The sequence below is a fragment of the Bos indicus x Bos taurus genome, chromosome 13 (assembly GCF_003369695.1).
Source record: "Bos indicus x Bos taurus breed Angus x Brahman F1 hybrid chromosome 13, Bos_hybrid_MaternalHap_v2.0, whole genome shotgun sequence".
Taxonomy (NCBI): Eukaryota; Metazoa; Chordata; class Mammalia; order Artiodactyla; family Bovidae; genus Bos; species Bos indicus x Bos taurus.
The window spans coordinates 31,911,908-31,930,109 of NC_040088.1; the positions used below are offsets into that span (position 1 = coordinate 31,911,908).

General features: G+C 55.0%; 1 protein-coding gene across 2 annotated transcripts; it reads left to right on the forward strand.

The window, feature by feature from the left end:
• The first annotated feature begins 1,059 nt into the window (after positions 1-1,059).
• Positions 1,060-18,113, forward strand: HSPA12B (heat shock protein family A (Hsp70) member 12B). Of its 2 annotated transcripts, none has more exons than XM_027559354.1 (13): positions 1,060-1,226; positions 5,487-5,546; positions 7,308-7,405; positions 8,385-8,509; positions 10,708-10,894; positions 11,216-11,320; positions 11,625-11,741; positions 13,650-13,824; positions 14,331-14,417; positions 14,838-14,942; positions 15,051-15,309; positions 15,911-16,014; positions 16,634-18,113. In XM_027559354.1, exons 2-13 carry the CDS (start codon positions 5,504-5,506, stop codon positions 17,287-17,289), a joined length of 2,061 nt encoding a protein of 686 aa, XP_027415155.1. In that variant the 5' UTR covers positions 1,060-1,226; positions 5,487-5,503; the 3' UTR covers positions 17,290-18,113. The 2 variants fall into 2 exon arrangements, with proteins under 2 accessions (XP_027415155.1, XP_027415157.1); XM_027559356.1 differs by lacking the exon at positions 1,060-1,226 and adding an exon at positions 1,428-1,450 and having other exon boundaries at positions 16,634-18,112.
• Positions 18,114-18,202: the final 89 nt, after the last annotated feature.

An 18,202-nucleotide genomic window follows, 5' to 3' on the forward strand; every position in this document is an offset into this window, starting at 1 on the left:
TTAGCTGAGGAGCCTTTTAGATGCACAGAGAGGAGGAAAGAAAATATTCCAGGGAGGGAAAATAGGCCATGTCAAGGTTTGGGGTGGGTGGTGGCAACTGATGCCTAAAGAACTATGGGAGCCTTCTTTGAGGAGGGGGCTGAGGGAACAAACAAGAGGCCAGCCCCCCTAGCACAGAGAGACAAGCTAAGAAGGAACCCTTGGCCCTACTCCACTCATGCCAGCCTAAGCCTCTGTGGGGGCACAGTGGGCAGAAGGAAATGGGCCAGGCCCAGGTCCTACCAGAACCAAGAGGTGTGGGGGGTGCGGCATGGGAAGTTAGCTGCCTTAGAAGGGCCTAACACCCAGATCTCCACTTTGTCAGTCTTCTATTTGGAGGCCAGGTCCCCAGATCCTCAGGAAAGCATGGGCTAGGACAGAAGGCTAGGTTAGAAAGAAGGCCATGGGCCCTCACAGGAAAGGGGCTATGTGCTCCTTGTCGAAGCAGAATGAGTTCTGAGTGCTCCCTTCGCTAGGAGGGCGGACCCAGACTGAGAATGCTTCCCTCCCTGCCCCAGACTTCAGCAAGGACAGAGCCAGGGCCCGGTCTGGGCTGGAAGGCCTGTGCTCACCCTCAGCTTGGCCTCTTTTCTCTGATCCTTGGAGACCAAGCTAGGGATCTTGGTGGGGATGTGGTGCGGGGGTAGGTGTCTGGGTGAAGGGGCTCTGAGGGTCTGGGGCAGGGCCCTCCCTCTAGGCAGGTGGGCTTTCTAGCTGGCCCATGGTGGCCTTGAGGTGGGCAGAGGGCCCGTCCGCAGCCCGGCTGCAGGAGGCCTAGGGGGGCTCTGAAATTCCTCTCTTCTACCCTCTACCTCGCCTCCTCAACCTTCTTCCCTCACGGCCCCCCGGGTGGCTGGGAAGTGGGAGGCGCAGGAGGGGCGCAGGGAGGGGCTGTGGACTCGAGCCGGGCGGGGCCCCTCAGCAGAGGCCCGCGCTGCCGGCCCCGCCCCGGCCTCGCACATCTGGGCTGGAGCGCAGGCCCACCCGGCGGCGGGCGGCGCGGCCATCCGGCCTGGGGGAGGGGGAGGAGAAGGGAGCGGGGTCGGGGCGTTGCAGGGCGGAGAGTGGGGCCGGGGCTGGGCGCACGTCGAGGGCTGTGGCCGCCGCGGCACGGCACGGCCAGCCCACCGGCTGCGGGCCCAGCTTCCAGGCGTCTGGACAGAGGTCGAGCTGTCGGGAGGGCAGAGGTGAGTCCTGGGCAGGGCGCTGCTGGGCTCCTAGAGAGAAGGGCGCCAAGATTTGCGGTTTCATCGCGGGCTGGCGGCTGAGACCCCACCACAAACTTCCTGACCCTGGAGAACGGGACTGGGACAGAGCTGCAAGCCCCCGTCTCCAGCAGGGCTCTGGGGTTCAGGAAGGCAACTGGGGCAGCGACTGAGGGCTCCCATCCGGGCTTTGGGACCCTACACTGGTGAGGGTGGGGATCGGAGGGGAGGGACAGAGCGGGGCTTGAGAGACTTCTATGTCGGGGCTGTGGGGCTGGGGGCTGCTCCAGGGGAGCAAGTTTGTGGAGGGACACGGTGCTTAGGCCAGAAGGTGGAGACCCCGGGGTTAAATATGTGTGTACTTTGGGGGTGCCTGCAGGGGGAGTTCCTAGGGCCTATGGTCTCAAAAGTTCAAGAGTGGCTGGGGTGCCACAGTGCCAGACTGTGGGCTGGCCTCGTGAACAGGGACCTCTGGTTTCTCTCTGTGAGGCCAGAGTGGGGGTCCAGGTGGAGTGGGGTCTGGGCTCCGTGTGGGGGCGGTGGACCCAGGAGGCAAAGCTAGCTTGTATGGGGGAGAGGGAAGGGGAGGGAGGAAGCTCTAAAATATGGACTCCCTGTGAGAGTGAAGGCAGCCCTGGATCCCCAGAAGGTAAGAGAGGTGATGAGGGACCGCAGGAGAGGGTGGGAGGGGCTTAGGGCCTAGGCTGTGGGGGACAGAGGTTGTTTATGAACTGGCTGCTCCCTTGATGGGGACCCATGGGGGTGGGGCAGGATGTATGGAAAGAAAAGCGGAGGACAGGGAGGGGATGCAAGAGGCTTTTTCTGTCGCTCCCTGCCCCAGCCCCAGAAAAGGCAGCTTCCTCACCCCACAGCCTCCCTCTGGTCCCTCACCTTGAGGGCGCCTCTCCAGAGACAGGTGGGGGCAGCCCTTTGGGTGCCATTTCTGATCTGTCCCTTGGGCCCAGGTTGGCTCAATCTCTGATTTGGGAAAAATGCCTGTGGCTTCTCTTTGTTTGCTGAATGGCAGGATGATGAGAGAGAGCAGTGGATAGAAGAGGCAGGGTGCAGGGAAAAGGCCTGTGGGGGTATGGAGGTGAGCTGTAAAGTTGGGTGGGCTCTTTGCCTTCATGGGCAGAAGATGGGTATGTGTGGAGCCCTGAAATCCAGCAACACCACATGTCCAAGTGCTCTGGTGGGGGATGGGAAGGGATATAAGGACCCAGCCTCATCACGCCCAACTGAGGAAAAGATCCTTGGAGATTTCTCTCCATTGGACAGAAAGTCCTAGGCTTTTGTAGTCTGGGGAACACTGTGGGTTGGGAATCTCTGGTTTCAACTCCCTACTCAGCCACACCCTGTCCTAGTCCCCAGTCAGGCCTGTTGGGTCAGGGTAAAGCTGAAGATCAGAGGTCAATATGAGGCCAAGAGTTATAGGTCAGTCCATGGGTGAAGTTAAGGGACAGACCGGAGGTGGGATTGTCTGTGTGTGGGTAGGGCAGGGGTCAGTCTGGGGCCAAGGTTTAGCCTGCTCTTGTAGCCAGGAAATGGTTACTTTCTACGTAAGTCAAACTGGCCCATTCAATTATTCTCAAACCCATAAGCATGGCCAGTCTGAAATTAGTGGACCCCTGGGGCAGGGTTCTACCTCCCCCCATTTCCAGCTGCAGACCGTGCCCAGATGTAGCTTTTGGGAGTGGAGGTTGTCCTGAGTCCCACGATCAGCATTCTCCCTAAATGTTTCTGGTAAATGGGTGTGTATGCACGGTAAGGATGTCCCAAAGAAATATGGGGCATGTATGCATGCTTATGTGGCTGCCACCTGCTTCTACCTCCACCTCTCAGAGAATCAGCAGGATCCTCCTTTTTTAACACAAATTGATTCAGGGCCTCCCTCCTTCTCTAAAGAACTCAGAATGACTAATAAAAGTCTCAATAAGACCAAAAATTCTGACAAGAGAAACTTCAGAATCCATATCATGAAGGGAAAGAACACTGCTCACATCTGCCTTTTTATCAACCGCCTTCCATCCTTGGACTTGATCCTCACAAGCCCCTGCATGATCTGTTTTACAGGAAAGGGCACTGAGGCACGGACAGGTAACAGGATGCACTCCAGCCAGGTGTCCTTAAGGTGCCTAATAGGCCCTTGTCAGCCCTGAGTATCAGAGCACTCAGTGTATCACAGGCTCAGAGATAAGAGCTGGGGTAATTACAGACGATGGTTTGGACAAGGAATCAACTTAGAATGACAACCCTGAGTCTTTTTTTCTTGGTTATTCTAGATTGTTTCTGCTCCAAATACAATATCCTTGGTTGAGAAAATCCACTCATTGAGCAGTGTTTCCCCAGCACTTAGCTGTAGAACCTGGCTGGAAGAAATGTTCAATGTTTTCGCTGATGAATTGAAACAACTTATAAATACGGCTGCCATCATCTCTCCTGTGGCCTTCATCCAGCCTTTGTTGGTAAACGTTTTTCAGTCTGCTCCCCAAGAGGGAGAAAAACCTGATTTGCAGTTTGCCAACTTGTATGGTATAATCACCATGGCTGATTTCAAACTATCAATGTGATGTCAATAAATGCAAAATTGAGAAGAGATGTACAGAATCAGCTCTTGGGAGCTGGCGGACAGAAGCTTAAGTTCCTCTCATCTTAGAAAACAAAATCCTGTCCTTCCCTCCTCAAGCTTTATTTTGTTCCAGGTAATATGCACATCACCTCCTGATCTCAGCTGCACTAGCCGGAAGTGCTAGCTCTGTTCTCTCATCCTCTGCTCCCTCCTTGCCTACCAGACTCCCACCCCACTCCTTCATTCCACCAAAATGCCCTGGACCTTTAAAACATTAAATCTGGTGTTTCCCCGAGACGTCTCATCTAAAAATCTCTGAAGGATCTAGCTTCGCGGCCTTCTTTTATCGAGATCTTCATGAAACCATAGCAGGCATCCCTGTCTCCCTGGCCAGCCAACCTTCCTCCTGTTAACCTTTATTCAGAGCTTCTCCTCCCTTCCCTTCGCCCACACTACTCTCCACCAAACCTCCTGTGACAATGACTCCAAACACAAATCTCCACCTCGGAATTCTCCCTCACCTCTAGGTCATATGTCACCTGACTCCTTGGTCTGTTTTCTCAGCAGTTTCAAAAACTGTACCCGGAACACTGCCCCTTTCCCCCTGCCAGCTTGCCCTGCTCCAGTATTCTCCATCTGACCATCCATCTCCTTGCTTGGACAGTCAGTCCAAGAAGAACACCTTCTTCCTAATCTCCCATGTCCAATCCAGCCAACTTCTGTCAGTTGATTTTAACTTCTAACTTAAATGTGTGCACTTATATCTCAAGATAGTCAGCATCTGTTGCCTGGAGCACTGTTGGCTCCTGTTTCATGTTGCCCTGCTGCAGTCCATACTTCCATGCAGCCAGGTGGGATTTTTAAAACAGATTTAGTCATGCGCCTGTCTCCACTTTGCCACTTCAAGCCCTTCAGGATTTGCTCTTGTCCCTCATAAAAAACCAGATGTAAAATTGAGACCACCAGGATCTGCCTGCACAGTAAGCCTCGCCCAACCCCTCTCTTCAGCTTTGCCATGCTACCCTTTCTGCCCTGCTTGTATCTGTCATAGCACCATTTGTAATCTCAGATTCAGGTACATGATTATCTGATTATGAACGATTTATCCACCAGGCTATGGGCCCCCAGGACAGGAACAGTGTCTCTCTGGGTCACTGATGTCCCACAGCATCTGGCAGAGAATAGGCACCTGAAAACACTTAGGAGCGTCCTGGTTCCAACAAAGCAATTGTTAAAAAAAGACATTTCTGAGGGACTTCCCTTCAGTCCAGTGGTTAGGACTCCATGCTTCCACTGCAGCAGGCCCTGGTTCAGTCCCTGCTCGGGGAACTAAAATTCTGCAAGCCAGGTGGTGCAGCCAAAAAAAAAAACAAGAACAAAACATTTTTGAGACAAGCTAGGACTGTGGGCTTGATCACTGGATGAGATTAAGGAATTACTGTTGATTTTATTGGACATGATAGTGGTGTTGTGGCAGTGTCCTTTTAAAATTCCGTATCTATTAAAAAAAAAAATCCGTTATCTGTTGGAGAGACATGTTAAAGAATTTATAGGTCAAGCAACATGATGTCTGGGACTTGCTTCAGTGGACTCCAGCTGAAAGTAAATAATTATTCAGTAAGGAAACAAAGGAGCAAATAAATGCCATTCTGCTTGTCCATTCTTGTTCACAGCTACAGGGCCTGCAAAGATGCTGGCTGTCCCGGAGATGGACCTACAGGGGCTGTACATTGGTAAGACCTGCCCCCTCACCTCCATCTGGGCCCATTACCCCTGTCACCCCAGCACTCAGACCAACCCCTAGTCTGTCCATGTGCCTCTCTCAGCAGAGGCTTCTGAGAGCCGTTCTGTGAGTGTGTGTGCATGGGACTGGTTAGTGCAACAGGAGTATGTATGTGAGTGTGTGTGTGCGTGTGCACACTCTGCAAGCCTGTTCACGGGACGCCCAAGTGTCTACATGTATGTGTATGCAGGGTAGGTCTGTGTGCACAGGGCTGTATGGGCGTGCATGTGTTTTGTGCAGGGTGTGTGTGTAGTATGTGAGTGTGAGTGTGTGTCCCTGCCTGTCTGCCTAAGGGCAGGTCTCTGGGCACAGGGTCTTAAGTGAGGGTGTGTGTATATCTGCACAGAACTCTGTGCATGCACGTCTGGCCTGATCTGGGAGCAGGCTCTGGGTTTTGTGCAGGGGTGGGAGGCCAGGCGGCAGGACAGACACGCCTCAGGAAGTCCACTCACAAAGACCTGGTGGGCTGGGCCTTCCTTCCTGCCTCCCTTCCCAGGCTCAAGCCACAGCAGCTTGGCCCAAGCCTGCACCGGCTGGCTAAGAAAAAGGGCCTCTGGAAGTGTGACCACCATGTCCTTGCCCCTCCAGCACTGCAAGACAGATGCCAGCCCTGTGCAGGCACTTCCTAGAGTTCCCTTCATGCCCCGCCCCTCACATATGTTACCAGGGTACCCAAGGCCAGGGTGGCCTGGGACTTGTTAGGGCCCCATGGCTGTGGCTGAGGGAGTTGAGGCCCCAGCCCTGGCTCAGCCTAAAGCTAGACAGGCCTGTTTGATTTGCCAGTGTGTCTAAATGCCAGACCCCACCAATCTCCGTGGCCAGCCTCCTGTCCCCACACACAGATCCCAGGGCAGCCCCAGTGCTCTGCACAGGGGCCTCAGCAAAGCCCAGTGTGGTGGTGTTGAGCCACCAGCCCACACCTGGGGTATGTCCAGCCAGGCAGGCTCTCCTGCCTCCTGAACTGCCTGAGCCTCCAAGCCAGTTGCCTTCTGGGAGCTGCACTGCTTCCTTCCACCAAAGGTCCAGCTCCATCCTGGGCCTCTGAGAGGGTCTAAAGGGGGCCTCCTCCCCACAAATGCTGGCTTCAGGTCTGTGCATGTTGTGGGGAACGGGAGCTTGGAATCTGTCTTCCTCCTGTGGTTAGACACCTCTTGGCTCAGGGCTGCTCAGGGCAGGGCTGGGCCTGTCCATGACCCTTGGGGGCAGAGGGTTGGTAGGAGAGGCAATTCCCCCAGGTCCTGATTAGAACATGAGGCTGAACTTATGGAGAGGGGAGTTGCTCCACCTCCCACTCAGGTCTGTAGTTCCCCCACCTCTTCTGGTTTATCCATCCTCACCCAGGAGCTCACCTGCCCCTCTCTCCTGCCCTTCTATCTTTGGACTCAGTCCTGCCCACCCCCACGATGCTTCTCTATCCCTCCCCTTCCCCACCGTGTCTGATGGGTGCTGAGGAAGACAGTGAGTCCCTAGGTGAAGTATGAGTCACCCTTCAGGAATAGGTCGCCTCTAACTGATAATGGGCCCCGAGCCCAGGTATCCCCCACCCCCACCTCAGTCCTGTCCTTCCTACCTTCCCTCCCTAGGCCTTCTTCCCCAGCAGGGTACCGCTCACCTTGGCCCGGCAGTGACTGATGGGGAACCCCCACACCTGGGACCTAGCCACCAGCCCCTTACTCTGATTGTACCAGAGTGATTTGTCCTCTCTTTGCAGGCTCCAGCCCACAGCGGTCTCCAGTGCCCAGCCCACCTGCCTCCCCAAGGACCCAGGAAAGCTGTGGCATTGCCCCTCTCACACCCTCACAGTCTCCAGTAAGCCTAGGGCAGGGCTTGGGGTGGTGGGGGGCCTGGGTGGTGGGGAGGGTTGCACTGATGTCTAGAAGAGCCCATAGGTCTGGGCTGGGAGTACCACCATGCCTCCTGCCCCTGTACACTCATGTTCTCCCCAGATGGGTCAGCCTTAGGTAACCTTGGACTATAGTAGTGACAGTTTTACTGAGATGAGCCCCCTCCAGGATGACATCCAGGAACCATTGCAACTAGCCTGCCTGGGCAGGTGTACTTCTGAGCAACTAGTTTGGTAGGTCCTCAGAGCACTGGGCCTCCCAGACTTGCTTCCCCTCCTGTCAACCACAGCCCCACCTTATTAAAAGATATATCTAGGGAAGAGGAGACACATGGCTAAAAAATAGTTTGGTAACTGCTAGCTTGAAATATCTAAGACATAACCATCACCCCCAAATTCCCTAAGTCACCCTACCCGGGGTGGCCTCACCCTAGTGATCCAACCTGGGGACCCCTTTGTTCTCAGGGAGCCCAGGCTAGCCTGGGAGAAGGTAAGGACCACTCTGAGGCACATGCATGGGGTTCTCTTCTCTGCCACAAACCTGGATAGAGTCGGGCTATTTCACTGTGGCCACAAGAGCAGGAGGGTCTCATATACACAGGTCCATGTGCTGTGGAGCTGCTCAGAGCAGCAGAGCTGCTTCCAGCTGGGCCCAGGCTGGAAGTGATGTAAGATGGGGGTGGGGCTAAGGCAGCTCAGGCAGAAGGGCAGGGAAGTAGGAACTTGAGCTCAAAACTTCATGGGGCTACCTGAGAGGCCCTGGGCTTTCTGAGCAGTTAGCATCTCAAGGGCTCAGTCTGGAGCTTAGGAGGGGAGAGAAATCAGGCAGGAAGTAGGTAGCGGTGGGCCAGGGCTAGTCTAGACCACAGCCAGGGGTGGGGAGGACTTCGACGCACAGTCAGCCTAGCCCTCTGGCTGCTCCCTGACTAGCTCTTGCACTTGCAGAAGCCCGAGGCCCGAGGCCCTCAGCAGGCCCCCTTCTCCGTGGTAGTGGCTATCGACTTTGGCACCACATCCAGTGGCTATGCCTTCAGCTTTGCCAGTGACCCTGAGGCCATCCACATGATGAGGTGAGAGTGGCTGGACTGGGAGATTGGTTGCCGGGAGTCCTACATCCTGGGAGAGACCTAGTCCCAGAAGTACTGTCACTAAGGAGACATGGGGTCTTCGCAGAAGCTTTCCAGCCCTAGTCTGGGCTCCCTACTGGGACAGAAGATTGGAGGATGGGACCCAGGTCTGGGCCCTCAGCCCCAGTTGGGGCAGCTCTTTGACCTCTGCAAGAAAATGTTGGGCTTCATTTTTTATTTTAAATTTTTTATTATTTTTTCTGGGCTAGTCATAGGGACACACATGTATGCACAAATATGTGGTTTTAAAATAAAACACACAACTTGCTTTAAGCTTTCAGCACTATTTTGTAGATGTTTCATGTGAATATGGAGAGAGCCACCATTTTCTTTTCATTGTTGCATAGTATTCCACAGTTCGGATATATCATAATTTATTCATTCTTCTATTGATAGTTTTGAGGGTTTTTCCTTCTAAATTTTCACCACTAGAAAAAGTGTTGCAATGAATACTCTTCCTTGGAAACTTGTGCTGGAATTTCTATGTAGTAGGTTCCTTGAGGCAGTCCTAGGTTCAACATCTCAAATGAAATACTAGGGAGGTTAGCTGAATTGACAAGTCACACAGTTGTCATGAAAGAGCTGTTTGAAAAAATCCATTCTGATGAAGTTTGTTGAGTTTTGTTTGAACAAAACGTTTGTTAGATACCTCCCTTCAGGCCTCAAGACCCTGATCCTTTGAATGTATCTTAGTGAGACTGTAGCCTGTAGGTGGAAGATGCCAAAGCTCCCAACTCAGACTGGGATGGAGGATCAGCAGGCTTCACCAGGGCCTGGGAGGCTATATGGAAAGACAGCCAAGGGTCACTGCCCCAAAGATACAGGGGACTTGACCTGCATGAATGTGGACTGTCCTTCCCCTTTCTCTGCTCCCTCCACATCCATCTGAGGCCACAAAGGCCCTAGGACTTTAGAGCTTTCTAGGAGCTGAATGGCATCCCAGCTTGTCAGCACACACAGCTGAGGCCACGCTGGGCCTGTTGCTAGGGCTGAGGACACAAGAAGGGATACTATAGCGATAATAGTCATAGGAGTGACTGGGGGACATTCTGGCCTCCTCCCAAGCCCTTCCCACTCCCACTAGCCACCAAGCCCCATCATGTCTATCTCCCTGATATCTCTGTAATACCCATCTACTTCTCTCCCCCAGTCGCACCCCTGAGTTCAGCCCCACCCTCTCTCTCTTGAATGACTGCAATATCCTCCCTGGTTTTCCTTCTCCACCCTCCCTCTCCTCCACTCTGTTGCTACATGGGGACCAAAGACATTTCTAAAGGCAAATGTGGTCATGCTTCTTCACTCCCTTAAAACCCACCAAGACAGAATTCTGATATGACATTTGATACTCCTTAGTTGATCTTAACATTGCTGCTTTGAGCCAACTTTATAGCTAGTTCTCCCCACTCTTTGACACCTCTGTAAACTTGCACATGCTCTTCCTTCTCCCTGGATTCCTAGTTCCTTCCCCCAAATGGATGCAATGGTGAGCTTGGCCTAGAGGAGTCAGGGCATCAGAAAAGGCAGAGGAAGGGGAGGAAGGATTTGCCAGGCCAATGACCTGGGCAGTGAGTTGTGGGTGGAGGTCCAGATGATGATTGCATACAGGGAAGTTTGGAATCTCAGGTTTTGGGGGCCTGTTGAAGGTGCAGTCAGCTGGGGTGTAGCTGCTGAGGTGGGCCAGACAGGAATGATCATAGAGCTTAGCTCTGTGGAACATGACCTAGAGGAGGGCAACCAGCCAGCTGGGAGAAGGCCTCTGCTAGGGTCCTGGAGAGACTCATCAGAAGGCCAGACAAGGCAGATGGATGATGGCTTGCTGCTACTTGTTAAAAGGACAGGGAGGTGAAGTCAAATGGTGTACTTCATGGGAGGGAGCAGAAGCTGAGGATGTCGAATGGGACCCATGGCTCCATGGATAGAGATGATCCAATGAGCAACATTTATGGAGATTTAAGTGGATGCCAAGCACCATATTCACAAGAACCCTAAAAGGTAGGTACCATTATTATTCCCATTTTACATATGGAGCCTAGGAAGCCAAGTGAGCTGCCCCAAGTCCCACAGCTGGTCCCAGAGCCAGCACCCAACCCCATGAAGGGAAGATTACTGCTGACCACACTGACAGCCTTCTGCCTCCACAGGAAATGGGAAGGGGGGGACCCAGGTGTGGCCCACCAGAAGACCCCTACCTGCCTGCTGCTGACCCCAGAGGGTGCCTTTCACAGCTTTGGCTATACAGCCCGCGATTATTACCACGATCTGGACCCTGAGGAGGCTCGTGACTGGCTCTACTTCGAGAAGTTCAAGATGAAGATCCACAGTACCACTGTGAGTCACATTCTGGCTCAGGGCCCAGCTCCAGCCAGGAAGGCAGGGCCAGGAGGAAAAGCAGGGAGGGAGGCCTCATGGAGGGTGAGCAAAGCTAAAAGGTGAGGGGGGCCTGGAGGAGGAGTTTGAACATAAGGGATGGAGGCATGACCATGGGGTATGATAGGGTAAAGTGAAGGGCTGGGGAGAAGAACTGATGTAAGATTAGAGCCAGAGTGGAACAGTACCAAAGAGGGGAGCACAGGAAATGGGGTTAAATATAAGGTTGTCAGGAAATGGAGAGCTGTGCCCTCCTACAGAGTTGCCCTATGTCCCTGCCAGGATCTCACTTTGAAGACCCAGCTAGAAGCAGTAAACGGAAAGAAAATGCCTGCCCTGGAGGTGTTCGCTCATGCCTTGCGCTTCTTCAAGGAGCATGCCCTTCAGGTGCGCTGTGACCCTATCTCTGCTTACTGGGGTGGACAACCCCCAGGCCCATCCTTTCCCCTCAGCCCATCCACTGAGTAGCCACTGTCAGAAGACAGAAGTCATCTTTTCCAGTCCTCTGCCTTCCTATCTGGTAGCCCTGCGTCAGGGGTTGGGGAGGTGGGTGGTGGTGGGAAAGGGGGTGTTAGGATTCCCCCAAGTCAGCTGGGAAGTTCCTCAGGCCTGATTAGCTCCTTCAGCTCCTATAAAGACACGCCCCTCAGACCAAGCCAGCCCTTGCCTTCACTGCCCCATCGTGCTCCAGGAGCTGAGTGAGCAGTGCCCGTCGCTGCTGGAGAAGGACACTGTGCGCTGGGTGTTGACTGTACCTGCCATCTGGAAACAACCAGCCAAGCAGTTCATGCGGGAGGCTGCCTACCTGGTGAGAACACGCAGGCAGAGTTGTGGATGTTGCTCAGAAGGGCCCCGGGCGTGGCTCCACACCCTCATTCATACACCACCCTTCGGACCACAGAGCCATCGTGTAAAGACTGCCAGCCCCACCCTGCTGGGCATTTTGGAGGGTTGTTGCCACCAAGAGAGGGGGTGGGCCTGTAGGAACAGAGAGCTGAGGGACCAGGGACAGCCCAGGCCAGCTTAACCAGGGTCTTAATGCAGGTTTCCTAGAAGCAGAGTCCAAGATGGGAATTCTTGTGCATGTGGTGTATTGAAGAAGGACTCTCAGGTGAAAGGGGAGTGAGGAAAGCAGGACAGGAGAAACAACTGCATGGGGACTGGTCTCACCTGGAGTCCAGCCTCAGCCTGACCCCACGGAGAGCTCTGGAGGGAGACTGTACCCTAGTGTTAGCCACAGGGAGGCAAGAGGGGTGGCTTTTTGTCCATCCTTATCAGTCGGTCATTGGTAACTGGTTGGAGTAAGCCCCCCCCAAGTGAGTAGTTCCCATTCAGTTGAAGGCAGTTCTCCAGAGAAGGGGCAGCGGGGAGCTGATGGCAGGTAACACTGACAGTAGCTGGGCAGGACGCCAAGAACATCCACTTCAGCCAGCATCAGTATTTTTACCACAGCCCCAACCAGTTTAAGTTCTTGAGCAGAGAAAATAAGACTATGAAACTATGAAGGGAGGTGATTTTGGCCAATGTTTGCTGATCTTCCTAACATAAGAGAGGCCCAAAGTTCTGGAGAAAGGGAGACTGCAGCTCAGGCACCCCCCCGCCCCCAGTGGAGATGGGAAGGTTGGAGGGGGACTCATTGTTTGATCCTGCCCCTGAAACTGGGGCCTTGGGGGGATACCCGAGGATTTCCAAAAGCAGTCTCAGGAATTCCAGTGCACCCTCCCCTGGAAGATACCAGAACCTCCAACCCCCCAGAAACATACCTTTTCCTAGGTGTCAAATCCGCAGGTGCCCTCACTTGTCTCTGGAAGGAGCTAACCGCAAGGCCAGTGGGCATCCATCCCCCTTCCAGAGACCAGAATGAAAGCATGGCCGCACCCAGCCAAAACAAACGCCCCCACCCCAGTAGCCCCCTGCTGGTTTACCCACCCTGCTTCCTCCCACACTGTTCCCTGGCTGTCAGTTCAGAAAGGGCTGGCCCTGGGCAAGAAGTCTTGATACCCACCCATCCCCCCACCTGGTCAGAATCAGAGGAATCCCACAAAACCATAAAGTATTTCCTATGGGGATCCCCTGTCCTGATGCAGGAAGTAATAGAAAGTGTTTTTCCCCCCTAGCTTGCTTGCCTTGGTGCCTCAAATTTCACTGTTAAAGTGTCTTTTCTTCTATATCATATTCCTTGAGAACAAAGTTCTCAAGAGAGTGGGGAAGCCCATGGCCACCGTCCATTACCAGTGAAGAAAGGGAGTTCAGTAAGCTAAAGGGGACTCCCCCACCATCCCTTCTGATTGATGGTCTGGCCATTATACCCCCTAATACACTGTTCTGGAGTCTCCACTAACCCCCTCAGCCAGTGGTCAGCTGCTAACCCAGGACTTATGAAGGGGACCTTCCTGCAGCCCAGGCCACCTTGGGCAGCCTGGGGCAGATCCCAGGTGCTCTAGGTTTTCATTCAGTCTAAGGTCCCTCCCTGCTGGCCAACCCCATGGCATCCTTGGCTACAGCCATCCCTTCCACCCCAAGCCTGGTCATAGGGTGGCTCTGAGACAGCTCCAAATCTGTGCAGCATGGAAGGGCCTTGAGAGGCCTAGCGTGGCTGCGGTATAATGGGGAGGAGATAGGAGCCCCACAAGCCTTGGTTGCCTGCGCTGAGGTGCCATTTCAGTGTGATGCCTGGTCCATGATGCTCCCCAACCCTGCCAACCACCATCCTCAGGCTGGACTGGTGTCGAGAGAGAATGCAGAGCAATTACTCATCGCCCTGGAGCCTGAGGCTGCCTCTGTCTACTGCCGCAAGCTGCGTCTGCACCAGCTCGTGGATCTGAGTAGCCGAGCTCCAGGCAGAGGGTGCCTGGGCGAACGCCGCTCCATTGACTCCAGCTTCCGTCAGGGTGAGCCAACCCCAGGGGTGCTGCCTAGTGGTGGCCTTGGAGGCAGGCGCTGAAGACTATGCCGTGCCCTGGAGTAGGACTGTCTGAGGATGGGAGGACTCAATCCAACCCTGAATCTGAGGTGGGGAGTGGGGGTGGGGCTAGGGGTGGTAGGGGTGGTGACAGCCTACCCTAGGAAGAGGTGCTGGGGTTACTGACAAAGGTACTCTGAGCTGAAGGTGGAGATCTTCAGCTTTCCCTTAAACAGCACTGATCAGTTTTCCCTCCCCTCCTGGCATGTCAGCTGTCCCCCCACCCCCACCAGCCCCAGGCTCCTGCTGCCAGGACTAGGCACTGAGACTGCTGTGTCAACCTTCTATGATAGGGACAGGTCTCAGGATCTCCCCTCCTCCCCAGTTCCTCTAGACCTGCCTAATTCTGATTTTGCCATGGCCTGAGCCCCTCTATATTAAGGAAAGGTCTTGCAGCCTCCTGACCTGACTGTCCTGCTGTCCCTCAACACTCAGCCCGAGAGCAGCTTCGAAGATCCCGCCATAGCCGGACATTCCTGGTGGAGTCGGGTGTTGGAGAGCTGTGGGCTGATCTGCAAGCAGGTGGGGAGGGAAGGGCAATGGAGGGATATTCCTTGGGCCCTGTGGAATACCAGATACTGAAGGTGCGAAAACATTCCCGAAATCAGCTCCAGCCTCTAGGAACCCTGCCCCTTCCAACTCCATCAACTGTACCTAAGCTGGTAGTCCCCTCACCATCGCCTGCACTCCCACCCCCACTCACAGCCATGCCACTAAACCCCCCTTCCTCCAGGGGATGCTCTGCAGGTGGAGCTGCAGAATCTGGAATCATTTTCCCTCACACCTTGTGCCCCTACCCGGTGACCTGAAGCCCCTTTCAACGTAACCCCCACAGCCCTGCAGACAGGGGTCAGGACCTGGGGCAGGGCTGAAGGCTGGTTGAGTCTCCAGAGGGTCCAGAGCTAAACTGCCACAAGTGTGTGCTCATGCTTGCCCCCACAGGAGATCGCTATGTGGTGGCAGACTGTGGGGGAGGCACAGTGGACCTGACTGTGCACCAGCTGGAGCAGCCCCATGGCACCCTCAAGGAGCTCTACAAGGCGTCTGGTGAGTAGCCAGGCAGCACCCTTGGTACCTAGAGCGCCCTTGCCCTGCCAACACCTCCTGGCAGCGGAATGAGCACTGTTGCCCTCTTCCTTCTCTGCTGGATGCCAGGCGGCCCCTGTGGTGCGGTGGGCGTGGACCTGGCTTTCGAGCAGCTGCTGGGCCGCATCTTCGGTGAGGACTTCATCACCACCTTCAAAAGGCAACGTCCAGCAGCCTGGGTGGATCTGACTATAGCCTTCGAGGCCCGCAAACGCACTGCAGGCCCTCACCGTACAGGGGCGCTCAACATCTCCCTACCGTTCTCCTTCATTGACTTCTACCGTAAGCAGGGAGGCCACAATGTGGAGACGGCCCTGCGCAAGAGCAGGTGAGCGGGGCACCGCCCTACAGGGGAAGGTGCGGGCCCCAGGAGGCAGGGGATCCACTTGATCTGGCCCAGGCACAAGTCATGCCAGCCCAGGTGGAGGCAGGGGGAGGGGCATGAGGACCCCAGCTGAAATCTGCAGCCCAAACTGAGGCAAGAGAATCCTGAGCCCCCAGGGAAAGGCCAATGCTGTTGCTGCTAAGTCGCTTCAGTCATGTCCAACTCTGTGCGACCCCATAAACGGCAGCCCACCAGGCTCCCCCATCCCTGGGATTCTCCAGGCAAGAATACTGGAGTGGGTTGCCATTGCCTTCTCCGGAAAGGCCAAAATCTATCTCATATTCCCCACAGCCTTACCTACTCTCACATACACACACACACACGCACACACATACCTGCCAACCAACCGGTCTGTGTTCCTCTGCTTGAGGCAAAAGGAGGCTCCTCTCCTGGGACCTCATGTCTGGACCTGGAACAGACCTGAGTCTAAAGCCCCTAGAAGTGTGGTTGGCACAATACAGAATGTGCCCAGGTACTTTGGCCTGGAATAGAGGTAGGACCTGGACCCTGACCCATGGGCCTGTGCCTCCTTCACCATCTACAGCGTGAACTTCGTGAAGTGGTCCTCACATGGGATGCTCAGGATGACTTGTGAGGCCATGAACGAACTCTTTCAGCCCACCGTCAGCGGGATCATCCAGCACATAGGTGAGCGCCTAAGCTTGGGTCATTCATTCACCTTAGCATACACACCCATATGCAAGAGTATTTCCCCCGATTAGTACCTGGAAACCTCCCCAAATCCATACACTGGAATGAGACCCAGAATCATCGGGAATACCTGGAGGATGTAGTGCCGTGGGGATTAAGAAATAGGACGATGTGTAGTCTTGCCAGGTTAAAGAAACTCTAGTGGCTGACTCCCCAGGTAGTATTAGGTCCCTCCCAAACTGTTATGGACCACTTCACTGTTATCACAGTGATTTAAACGAGTCTAAGTATCTAGAAAGTGAGCACAATGTCTTGCACGCAGTAGGCATTTAATACGTGTAAATTCACACCCTTACTCAAGCCCTCCACAGTGTAGTGGGAAAGCGAGATAGTGTTGAGGAAGCAGAGGCTATGAGGCTGGCAGAGTCCCTCATGAAAGTGCTCTGTGTTTTCCTTCATCCAAGCCAGGCTAAGGTTTTATAGTGAAATGGCTAGTTTCTCGTTGCCCCAGGCATACAGGAGGGCAGAAGGGAAGCGCCAGTGGCTGCGCAGCGGTAGCCTCAGTGGCCCACTCCCCATCCGTCCTCCTTACCCCCTCCCCCACCCGTCCCCGCAGAAGCACTGCTGGAGCGCCCTGAGGTGCAGGGTGTCAAACTGCTGTTCCTGGTGGGCGGCTTCGCCGAGTCGGCTATGCTGCAGCACGCGGTGCAGGCAGCTCTGGGCGCCCGTGGCCTGCGTGTGGTGGTTCCGCACGACGTAGCCCTCACCATCCTCAAAGGCGCAGTGCTTTTTGGGCAGGCGCCAGGAGTGGTTCGGGTGCGTAGATCGCCGCTCACATACGGCGTGGGCGTGCTCAACCGCTTCGTGGCTGGTGTTCACCCGCCTGACAAGCTGCTGGTTCGCGACGGTCGCCGCTGGTGCACCGACGTTTTTGAGCGCTTCGTGGCCGCCGAACAATCGGTGGCCCTGGGCGAGGAGGTGCGGCGCAGCTACTGCCCAGCGCGCCCAGGACAGCGGCGAGTGCTCATCAACCTGTACTGCTGCGCCGCGGAGGACGCGCGCTTCATCACCGACCCAGGAGTGCGCAAGTGTGGCGCACTCAGCCTCGAGCTTGAGCCAGCCGAGGGAGGCCCCGACGCGGCCGGAGCGCCCCCCGGCCGCCGCGAGATCCGCGCTGCCATGCAGTTTGGCGACACTGAGATTAAGGTCACTGCCATTGATGTCAGCACCAATCGCTCCGTGCGCGCCGCCATCGACTTTCTTTCCAATTGAGGGCACAGTGCCATCACCCTCCCACCCCCGGGCCCCAGCCCAACAGAACTCTTGGCCCAGGTCTCGGGCAGATAAATCCACCCTGTTTCCCTCCATCCTGCCCGGGGAGATGAGGTCGCAGGAGGAATGGGTGGGGACACATCCAGAAACTCAGGCTTTGGGATTGGGCCTCAACCCTCTGACTGAAAGGCTGAAGGGCACTTCCAAGGACTGAGGTCAAGGAGACTTAAAAGGTTTGCAAAGGCATCCCCATAGGGAGCACGTGGTCCTGAAAGCAGACTGCATCAGAAGGCTTGACCCTTGGTCTGAACTAGGGGCCAGGGTGGGAGTCAGGGGGTGAGGGTGGGGGTACAGCTGCAGGCAGGGCAGCAAGAGGGAGGAGGTTGTGCAGGGTCTGGAGCCAAAGGGCAGAGTGCACTGACTGACTGGCTCAGCCTGCATAGGGAGCCAGGCAGGACAAGGACTGGAGCTGACAGGAGAGGGACAGAAGAAGCAGGACCTTCCTGGGTGTGGTGCTGACCACCCAAGTATGAATGTTAATTGTAGAAAGGGCAGTAGCAGGCTATGAGAAGGGTACGGGTGAGGGGGATGTGGGATAACATGCTAAGGGGGGCTTTCCTTTCTATTCGAGAAGGCCCCAGGGGCAGCTTGGGCATGACCCATGTATTTATCCAGCCATGGAGAGGGAGGAGAGTAGGGAGGACAAAAAGAGCACTTGGTCCCAGCTCTGCCATCAATTTAGTGTACCTGCCTTTCCATGACATGCAGCAGCCCCACCTGCCTGAGAACCCTAAGGTGACAATAAAGCTCAAGGTGAAACCATACCCTTCTGGTACCTCACAAGGGGGGACTCCAATAGTGGAGTAGTGGAAGGGTTAGGGTAGCTAGGTTCTACAAAGGGAGGTTTTCAGCT